The sequence below is a fragment of the Mobula hypostoma genome, chromosome 8 (genome assembly GCF_963921235.1).
Source record: "Mobula hypostoma chromosome 8, sMobHyp1.1, whole genome shotgun sequence".
NCBI lineage: Eukaryota > Metazoa > Chordata > Chondrichthyes > Myliobatiformes > Myliobatidae > Mobula > Mobula hypostoma.
The window spans coordinates 159,488,637-159,499,887 of record NC_086104.1 but is presented as its reverse complement, the minus strand read 5'-3'; the positions used below and the strand labels follow the sequence as shown (position 1 = coordinate 159,499,887).

The 11,251-nt window shown below is 46.3% G+C and overlaps 1 protein-coding gene across 2 annotated transcripts in view; it reads left to right on the top strand.

The window, feature by feature from the left end:
• The first annotated feature begins 22 nt into the window (after positions 1–22).
• Positions 23–11,251, top strand: part of LOC134351131 (F-box/WD repeat-containing protein 1A-like) — a 47,017-nt gene continuing 35,788 nt past the window's right edge. For both annotated transcript variants that reach the window (XM_063057235.1, XM_063057236.1), the window contains exon 1: positions 23–207. In XM_063057235.1, the coding sequence (XP_062913305.1) occupies positions 163–207 (45 nt within the window). In that variant the 5' untranslated portion in view covers positions 23–162. The remainder of the gene's footprint in view (positions 208–11,251) is intronic.

Below are 11,251 nucleotides of genomic sequence, written 5' to 3'. Positions count from 1 at the left end.
GGGGAGGGAGGGGGTAGGGGAGGGTGTTGAGGAGTTTGTTTTAAAGCAGCATATTTGAGGAGGGGTCAAGGGCAGCCTAATTAATGAAGGAGAGGGGCTTCCTCTTTCTGTTTGCAAAGAGGAAACTGGGTTTCCCTCGCGCTCTTCCTGAGGCTGTGAATAATGGACGCTGAATCCATTCTACATGACAAGATCGTGGAATACATGGTAAGTTGAAGGTCTGAGACCTGTGTCAGCTCTTGTGATAATGATTGAACTTGTCAACAGAGACGGTCGGAGGGGTGATAAAGGTTCAGGGATTGGTGGAATGATGAAATGCGCTTTTAATTTGGAACAGCATTTCTTCCATAGTGACCTTTGGGGAAACTGAAGGCAATGGGGTTGTCAGCTTGGATTGCCAAAGGGTCAGAAGAGTATTGCTGAAAGGTTGTTTGTCAGACAGTGGGGAGGCATCCGGTGTTGTTTCCCCAGGGGCTGTGCTGATGGGATCACAGCTGCTGTTATACATTAATGATCTGGATATCATGTACAGTGGGTAATTTCAAAGGTGCAAATGACCAGCCCTCCTCAAATCAAGATTGTTTAATGTAATTTCCAGTACACAAATGTAAAGGAGAGTAAAATGATTGTGACTTCGGATCAGGCACAGCACAAACAAACACAAAGGTAAACAACACAATAAATATAAATACGTTAGACAGCTTGCATACATGGATTGTACATAAAGTGATGCTCGGCACAGGAGTGTCTGTATGTAACTGACTGTGGTGAGAATGGACACAGGTACAACGTGCGCTCGGCAGAATTGGACAGAAGACTGGCAGCTGATATATTAATGTTGAGAAGTGTGTGACATAGCAATGAAGAGGACAAAGACGGGTATGTAATCAGGTTGTGTGTTGATAGGTAGACAGCTAGGAGGTAAAGGAAGGATGGAATACTAAAGCTTTCTAAGTGACTGGTTGGGCCCCGGATAGAATCTGCTAACCAGTTCTGGCCCGAGCACTTCCAGAGGGCTGGAGACAGGGCCGGTTTACTGAATTAGTGCCAGGGCTGAGTTTTTCGTTACATACAGTCAAAAGAAGTGGCAGAAGGTGAGGGGAGGGGAACAAGGATGCGCTAGAAAGCGATGGGTGAAGCCGGGGGAATGGGAAAGGTAGAGGGTTGGAGAACAAGCAGTCTGAGAGGAGAGGAGCGTGAACCGTGGGAGAAATGGAAGAAGGAGGGAAACTGGGTGGGTGGGGGGTGATAGGCAGGTGAGGAGAAGCGGTAAGAGGCCAGAGTGGGGAATAGAAGAAAAGGAAAGGAGGAGAGGAAAAGAAATTACCAGAAAGAGAAATCAGTATTCATACCACCAGGTTGGAGGTTACCAAGACTGAATATGAGGTGTTGCTCCTCCATCATGAGATGTTATTTTATGGAACAACACTGCACAGTAACAAGCCCTTCAGCCCAGAATGTTGTATGAAAGTAACTAAACTAGCAATTAATCTAACTAAAGTTATCCCTTCTACAGGCACAATGCCTATCCAAATCCCTCCATTCTCTGCACATTCACGTGCCTGTCTCAGAGCCTCTTAAACTCCTCTATTGCATTCAACCCCACCACCCGTGCATTCCAAACAACCCCACTCTGTTACAATAAACTTGCCCTACACACCACCTTTAAATTTGCCCCTTCTCATCTTAAATGCATATCCTCTGGTATTAGACATTTTGACTTGGGGCGGGGGGTGGTAATGATACCGTCTCTCTAGTCTACTCCATCCCTCTCATAATCTTGAATATTTCTGTCGGGTTTCCCCTCAGCCTCCACCGCTGTTGAGAAAACAACCCTAGTCTCTCCAACCTCTTAAAGGTTATGACCTCTAATCCAGGTGGCATCCTGGTGAACCTCTTCTGCTGCACACCCACAAATTGCTGGAGGAACTCAGCAGGTCAGGCAATATCTAGTAAATGTTTCAGACCAAGATCATTCATTCAAAGTTCAAAGTAAACTTATTATCAAAATACAGGTGTCACCATATACAACCCTAAGGTAATTATTCTTGTGGCATGCTTAATAAATCTATAGAATAATTACCATAACAGAATCAATGAAAGATTGCCCAACTAGGGCATTCAACCATTGCGCAGGAGATGACACACTCTGCAGATATAAAAAGAAGAAATAACACATAAGCAAACAATAAATATTGAGAGCATGAGATGTAGAATCCTTCAATGCGAGTCCATAGGTTGTGGTTCAGTGATGGAGCAAGTGAAGTTATCCCCTCTAGTTCAAGAGCCTCATGGCTGAGGGGTAATAACTGTTTCTGAACTTGGTAGTGTGAATCTTGAGGCTCCTGTACCTTCTTCCTGATGGCAACAGTACCAAGAGAGCATTTCCTGGGTGGTGGGGTCCCTGATGATAGATGCTGCTTTCCTGCGACAGCGTTTCATGAGGTATGCTCTGGATATATTCTGCACACTGTCCAAAGGCTGGACATGGGCGAACAGGACTGAACACAATGCACCAGAGACAGGCTAACCACAGTTTTATAAAGCTGTGGCATAACTTCCCAACACTTGAACTCAATGGCCTTGACTAACGTTGTAGATGAATGTTGAGCGTGATGATAGGTAGCTTATACAGGAGTAAGCAGTCGATGTTTTGGGCTTAGACCTTTCATCAGGACTGGAAAGGAAGGGGACAGTAGCCTGAATAAGAATTTGGTGGGAGGAGGAGTAGTACAAGCTGGCAGATGATACAACAGTAAAAAAAGAACATTTTCTGGGTGGTGGGGGTCCTTCATGACGGATGCTGCTTTCCTGCTACAGTATTTTATGTAGATGTGCAAGCTAAGTTTGTCGGGGAGGGGTTGAAGTGAGAATCTGGGAGGTGAGAGGTGGAAGAGGCAAAGGACTGAAGAAGAAGGAATCTGATAGGAGAGGAGAGTGGACCAAGGGAGAAAGGGAAGAAGGAGGGGAACCATAGGGAGGTGATGAGAAGAGAAGAGAGCCAGAACGGAGAACAGGAAAATAGAGAAGGGAAGGTGTAGAAATTACTGGGAGATGGAGAAATTGATGTTGATGCCATCAGGTCAGAAGTTGGAGAACTGTGAGGTGTATCTCCTCCGGTTCTCTAAGGATAGGGGGGAGTGCAGGTTGGGAAAGGAGGGGGATGTTAGGGTGTTGGTGGAGTGGAGATGTAGGTACTGACAGACACAGACACTGACTGAGTCAGTAAGGGGGAAGTGGTGTTTTGTGAAGGGCAGGAATTATTTATACTCCTGAATGCAATGGGCTCAGCCCTTTAGAGATTGGGTCCAGGTGGTAACAGCCATGGATCTGTGAGCATTTGTGTGTCAAAGTCATCTCGCCCTGGGGAAAGTGTCTCTGGTTGTCCACTCTATCTATGCCTCTTATTGTCTTACACACCTCTATCGTCACCTCTCATCCTCCTTCACTTCAAAGAGAAAAGCCCCAGATCTGTCAGCCTCTCCTCATAAGACATGCTCTCCAAAGCAGGCAGATTTTCATTGGCTTGGCGACTTTGTTTTCTGTGGGTACTCGTTGTGGTTTTTAATCAAATGTGGGAATATTTGGTGTGCATTTGTATCACCTTTGCTGCTGCTGACAGGTCATCTGCTATCCCTCAAGGATCAAGGGAATTCCATGGTTTGGTACTCTGTGGCTGTGGACACCATGTCATTGGGTATATTTAAAGCAGAGACTGAGGTTCTTGATTAGTCAGGGTGTCGAAGGATACGGGGAGAAGTCTGGAGAATAGGGTTGAGAGGGATAATACATCAGCCATGATGGAATGAGGGAGCAGACTCGATGGGCTGAATGGCCTAATCCTGCTCTTGTGTGGTATGGTCACAAAATGAGGCGACCTTATTGAAAATATTTGGAGTTCATTCTTTCATGAGAATTGCAATTAATGCTAAAATAAGAAATTTGTCTCTGTTCATTCACACAAATGATGAGATTGTTCACTCCACAAACTGTGCCCTTGAACCTGCAGAGGGATTTGTTTCTGTCTCTCTGCACACAGGTTCCGTTCAGAGCATGTGACATCACTTAATGCTATAAATCAGTCTGTTTTACCTTCGACAACATTTATGTAGAGTCTTCAACCTGGTAAAAACGTCTCAGGGGCAGTAACAAACCAAGGAAATGTAAGAAAATAAAGCATTCACAAGGATGCTGAGTTCACAGGATCTGAGTTGCAGGCAAAGGTTAAATAGGTTTGGACTTTATTCCCTGAGCGTAGGAGAATGAGGGGAGATTTGATAGAGGTATACAAAACTCAGTGCCGGCCTCCAGAACTCCAGAGCGAAGGTTCCGGAGTGCAAACCCAGTCAGGCCGCTCCCCGGCACGCTTTCCATCCGTGCTGGGTTGAGTGTCGAGCTCGCAACTCGGCCTCATTTTAGAAAAACAATGCGCCGTGAGAAGGATGTGGGGGACCACTCACAGAGTCTTTCCTCCAAGACAATCATTGAAAAGTGGTCGCTGAGGCTCTGGTGGAGTATGGCACACAAAAACAAAATACAAAATTATGAGGGTATAGATGGGGTAAATGCAAGCAGGCTTTTTCCACTGAGGTTGGGTGAGACTAGAACTAGAGGTCATAGGTTAAGAGTGGAAGGTGAAATATTTAAGGGGAACATGAGGGGGAACTTCGTCACTCGGGGTGGTGAGAGTGTGGAACAAGCTGCCAGTGGTAATGGAGGATGCGGGTTGATTTCAACATTTAGGCACGTGGCCAAGTGGTTAAGGCATTGGACTAGTGACCTGAAGGTCGTGAGTTCGAGCCCCAGCCGAGGGAACGTGTTGTGTCCTTGAGCAAAGCACTTAATCACACATTGCTCTGCGGCGACACTGGTGCCAAGCTGTATGGGTCCTAATGGACAACATTGGTGTTGTGGAGAGGGGAGACTTGCAGCATGGGCAACTGCTGGTCTTCCATACAACCTTGCCCAGGCCTGCACCCTGGAGAGTGAAGACTTTCCAGGCGCAGATCCATGGTCTCGCAAGACTAACAGATTCCTTTACTTTTTATTAGGAGAAATTGGAATTAGTGCATGAATGGGAGAAGTATGGAGGACAATTCCAGGTGTGGGTCAATGGATTAGTTAGAATATCAGTTCTACATGGACTAGATGGGCTGAAGGGCCTGCATGTGTTGTAGTGCTCTACAACCCTAAAATGTTGATGTCTGTTCAGAGAAGCAGATGAACAAAAACATTTAGTAGGTTAGATGAACAAGAGTTTAGTCAGAGTGAGAGAGAGGTTTCAGCTGTTATTCGAAGAGGTGAGGGTGTTGGAGAGTATTTGGAAGGGATAGCCCAGTGTCTGGGTGGCTCGAAGCAGCCCAGCAGTGGGTTGTGTACAAGCGGCCTTTACTGGAAGACCCTGGTGCATGTAGGGCTGGGAGAGCCGAAAAAGAGTCCACAGACTTTGAAAATGAGGATAAAAAGTGACATCAACGTTTAGGGAGAGTAGCAAACCGGTGATACGGATGGCGATTGAACGAGGCACACACGGCAGGGATTTTGCTATCTCAAGTCAGCTGGGTCAGTGTGCTGACTCTCCCTGATGGACGGCCTGTACTTTACTGGCTTGTGCGCAAGCCCACTCAGTGTATAGTATTGTGTGTATTTGTACTGTGTGGTCATCAAGCAACCCCTTTTTAACCTCTGTTCACAAGCTACATCATTGTTACTAGGCAAAATAAAAACAGGAAATTAGGTCGAGTTTGGAGTAGATTAAAAGGTTGGCACAACATTTTGAACTGAAGGGCCTGTATTGTGCTGTAATGTTCTACGTCTTAAACACGGTGAGGTGACTCTCTTTTCCTTCCCACAGAGGCAGCCTGGCCTGCTGAGGTTTTCCAACAGTTTCAGCTCTTTATTTTTAGATTTGCAGCACCTACGTTTTTTTAAAATTTCTGTTGCAGGCGAAGTGTGAGATGTGGCGCTGGGGACCACAGCCATGAGTCACTGTGAGCTCTGCTCCAGAGCAAAGATTAAAGATTAGCTTTATTTGTCACATGTACTTCGAAACATGCAGTGTAACGTCAAATCAGCGAGGATTGTCCTGGGGAGCGTGCAAGTGTCACCGTGTTTCCAGCACCAGCACAACATGCCCACAGCTTACTAACCCTGACCAATATTTCTTTGGAATGTGGGAGGAACCTGGAAGAAACCCACAAGGTCACGGAGGGAACAGTGGGAATTGAACCCCAATCGGAGATGACTGGTGCTGTAGTAGTTTTACACTATTGTGTCACCCTGTGATTACTGTACAAGCTCATGATTTGGCCTGACGCTCACAGGCAGCACTGAAGGAGTTCTGAATATTTCCATTCACGACCCTGATGCATAAACATAAAACATCTCATGCTGGCTTCTTCCACACTGGTATCTTTCCTGCTGTCCACGCACCAAACTTAGTCGGCCCTCCGTTGGTTAAGATCAACCATGGATATTGCATCCTGGCTGTCTGGCCAGTACGCAAGCCAGGGCAGAGTGACATGGAGAGCAAGCTGCTTCCCAGGCCAGGCTCCCCCTCTCCTCACAGCTGATGAAACCAAACAAACGGCAGGGACGGATATTGTTTGGTACCAGGAGCATTGCAGGAGTTGCCAGTCAGCATTGAACTCAACGTGGGACTGCTTTAGCGACTCCAGCTCCAGTCAGATTTTTCCTCAGGGCTTACTCCAGAAGCCTTTGCCATGAGTGGGTATAGCCGCAAGGCAGCGGAGGTTTGCGATCAGAGTTTTCCTTCTCCTAGGCGAGCTGCCAGCCACGGCCAACATCCCGATCTGCCCGATAACTGGGCAGCAGTTCAAGGTACCAGTAACCCACCTTTGCCCTGGCGCCTGACAGTAGAAGTGGTCCTGCCAGGCTTAATAGCTAAGCCACACTTGGAGACCAGGAGCTGGACTTGGTTGCCAGAGGATATTTGAGACGTACATCACTGGGAAGATTTAATAGGTAGTGAGAACTTATCCCCACTATCTTCTCCTGGCTATGACAACCTTAAAGAACCAAGCTTATTCCTTAATCAACATCGGGGAAGTGATGGTCGGCCAGTGGCAATTAGAATCACAGGACACGAAAGCACAGAAACAGCCCCGATCTCTGCGGCACACCACTAGTCATAAGACTCCATTCAGAGAGGCAACCATGTACTACCACGCTCTGGCTTCTCCCATGAACTCAATGTCTAATCCAATTTACTACCTCATCTTGAATGCCAAGCGACTGAACCTCCTTGACCAACTCCCATGGGAGACCTTGTCAAGTGACTTGCTAAAGTCTATGTAGACAATATCCACTGTCTTGCCTTCATCTACATTCCTGGTAACTTAGTCGGAGAACTCTATAAAATTGGTTAAACACGACCTATCACTCTCAAAGCCATGTTCTCTGTCCCTAATCAGTCCAGTTTATGGTTTGCAGGATCTTGCTCTGACCAGTTTGCCTGTGATGGACATTTGAGAAGTATTGTGGGAGGTGCCATAGAGATTCTGGTCTTTTTCCAAGCAGATCACACTGAGCATTCTTCTGATACTTGCCCAGTAGAAACTCCAGCATGACTGTACTTCCGCTTCTCACACCGACTGAAACCTGTGCTTTCTGGCAGAGACCCAACAAGTTCTCATGAGTTGGGCTTAACCCTGAATTTCCCAGTTTGCTTTAAAGGACCTGGTTTCTTGTTGTTGGATTGCAAGGTTGGATTTCTTTCAAACTACTTCTGCCACTCATTTTTGTTTTGACAAGTATACACCTTGGTGTATTACTACTCTGACAACACTACGTTGCAGCAATATTGTGAGGAGGCAGGAGTCTGCAGATGCTGGAATCTGGGGCTGGAGGAACTCAGCGAGTCAGGCTGCCTCTGTGGATGAAGGGTCTCAATCCAAAGCACTGACTGGCCAGTTCCCTCCATAGATGCAGCATTCCTGCAGCATCTTGCGTATTGATTCTGAAATGGGGCTTGGGAAAAGAGTTTCTAAAATAACAAAGCTGAGTTTGTGGTCCTATGCAGAGGGAGGTCTTGATCAGATAGGGAAATGGACCAAGGAGTGCCAAATGGACTTCAATACAGATAAATGTAAGATGATGTCAAACCAACACAGGACTGGTATTATGAAAGTTGGGACACCAGGGCAGGGTTTCCCAACCCAGGGTCCACAGACCCCTTCTTAATGATACTGTTCCCTGGCATAAAAAGGGTTGAGAACCCCTGGGCTAGGGAGTGCAACAAAACAAAGGCACTTAGGGGTAAAAGTCTGTTGGCCGGTGAAGGCAATGTCACAGGTAGACAGGGTGGTGAGAAAGGCAGTTAGTGTCTTTTTGCACTACTTATCTAATTTAAATTTTTAAATGTAGTTATACTAATTATAATTTACAGATTTTATTATTATGTGTTGCATTGTACTGCTGCCACCTCACAACAAATGTCACGACATATGCTAGTGATACTAAACCTGATTCTGATTAGCCAGGTCATTGAAGCTGGGATTTGGGACATTGTGTCACGGTGGCATAAGTCACTGGCGAGGCCGCACTTGCTGTACTGTGTATGGTTTTGGTCTCCCTGTTATAGCAAAGTGCTTAATCTGGAAAGAATGCAGAAAACATTTACGAGAATGTTGCCAGGACTGGAGGGCCTGGGTCATCGGGAGAGGCTGGCCAGGCTAGGTTTTTGTTCCTTGGAACGTAGGAGACCAAGGAGTGACCTTATAGAAATATCTAACATTATGAAAGGCATGAGTGAAGTGGACGGTAACATTCTGTTCTACAAGGTAGGTTAGTCAAAACCAGAGACCAGATTTGCAGTGAGAGGAAAGATTTGTAAGGGACATAGATCAAAGAAATCTACAGCACATTACAGGCCTTTCGGCCCACAATGTTGTGCTGACCATGTAACCTAGTCTAGAAACTGCCTAGAATTTCCCTACCGCATAGCCCTCTATTTTTCTAAGCTCCATGTACCTATCTAACAGTCTCATAAAATACCCTATCGTATCCGCCTCCACCACCACCAACAGTGCATTCCACACACCCACCACTCTCTGTGTGAAAAACTTAGCCCTGACATCCCCTGTATACCTGCCTCCAAGCGCCTTAAAACTATGCCCCCTTGAGTTAGCCATTTCAGCTCTAGGAAAAAGGCCCTGGCTATCCACACGATCAATGCCTGAGGGGCAACATTTTCACAGAGAGGGTGATCAGTATATGGGACGAGCTGCCAGTGGATGTGGTTGATGCAGGTACACTATCCTTTAAGGAGCATTTGGGCAGGTATATGGAGGGTGGAAGCTTGGGGGGGATATGGACTGAACGCAGAGAATTGAGACTAGCTGGGTAGGCATGGACTGGTTGGGCCGAGGGCCTATATTGTTCTATAACTCGTACATGTGTGCATAGGTACAATGAAGAGCAACGTCGCAGACACATCACAGTCACAAAGTCCATTTTAGTGTATCGCACCCTTAGTGTACCTGCACTGGGGCAGTGATCAGGGTCGTGCCAGTTGATTTAAGAACCAAATGGCTGAAGGGAAACAGCTGTTCATGAATCTGGTGGTGTGATAGCTGCAAGAAGGTGCATGGCATTCAGCCCATCGAGTCTGCGCCGCCATTCCATCATGGCTGATTTATTATCTCTCTCAACCCTTCTCACCGTAACCTATGATGCCCTGACTAATCAAGAACCTATTAACCTCCGTTTTAAATTTACCCAATGACTTGACCTGCACAGCCTTCTATGGCAATTAATTCCACAGATTCACTATCCTCTGGCTAAAGAAATTCCTCATCTGTTCCAAAGGGATATCCTTCTACTGAAACCACATCCCCTGGTCCTAGACTTCCCCACTATAGGAATCATGCTCTCTACGTTCATTCTGTCCAGGCATTTCAATGTTTGATGTGTTTCAATGACATCATCCTTCTTTCTTCTAAACCTTGGCGAGTACAGGACTAGAGCCATCAAATGCTTCTCATATGTTAGCCCTTTCATTCCCAGGATCATTCCTGTGAATATCCTCTGGACCCTCTCCAATGCCAGCAAATCTTTTCTTAGCTACAGAGCCAAAAGCAGCTCTCAATACTCCACATGCAGTCTGACCGGTGCTTTCTGAAGCCTCAGCATTACATCCTTGCTTTTATATTCTAGTCCGCTGGACATGAATGTTAACATTGCATTTGCCTTCCTTTCCACCAACTCAAGCTGCAGAATTTAGTATTAGTATTCTGTTATGCAGTTAGATCAACTAAATGGGCAATGTGCTAGCAAGGAGGTTTAAAGCATCAGCGATTGGAGTTTAATTCCTGCCACTGTCTGTTGGGAGTGTGTACGGTCTTGTTCTGGTTACCCACCTACAGGAAAGATATCAACAAGATTGAAAAGTACAGTGAAGATTTACAAGGATGCCAAGACTTAAGGCTCTGAGCTTGGGGAAAGGCTGGAAAGGTTAGGACTTAATTCCCTGGAGCATAGGAGACTGAGAGGAGGTTTGATGTAAAATCATGAGGGGTAGAGATAGGGAAAATGCATGCAGGCTTTTTCCTCTGTGGTTGGGTGAGACCAGAACTAGAGGTCATGGGTTAAGGGTGAAAGGTGAAGTGTTTAAGGGCAACATGAAGGGAAAGAACTTCACTGAGAGGGTGGAGTGAGCAGTCAGTGAAAGTGGTGAATGTGGGTTTGATTTCAACATTTGTGAGAAGTTTGGATAGGGACATGGATGGAGTGATAGGGTCCAGGTGCAGGGAGATGAGATTGGCAAAGACTAGATGGGTTAAGGGGCCTGTTTCTGTGCTTGTGCTGCTCTATGACTAAAGGTGAGCAATAGTGGGATCTGATGTGAAACATTTGACAGTCCGGAGGAAAAATAAAAGATGCAGAGGTGATCTGCTGATGAGGCTGCTCATCCTTGCTGGGACAGTTGGGTAGGGCACTCCTGTCTCCTGTTGCTTACCCCGGTCAATGTGTGATCAGCCATGTGTTGGTGAGGAGGTGGCATCTCCATGGAGGTGATGAAATTCCTGAACATTCTCTATCCCTGCAATGTTTTGCCATGATAGAACTCGGGGGAGAGTACATTGTAGGAGTCGGGTACCGGGTGTGGCCCTCCAGCTATTTCAGGGTGATGCTTATTGGCTTGTGTGGGTAATAGATTTGAAGAGAGTGGGCTGCTGAAGCATCTCTAGTGCTTGGGTACTTTCTGTTTGTCCTCTGTGTCGGAAATGTG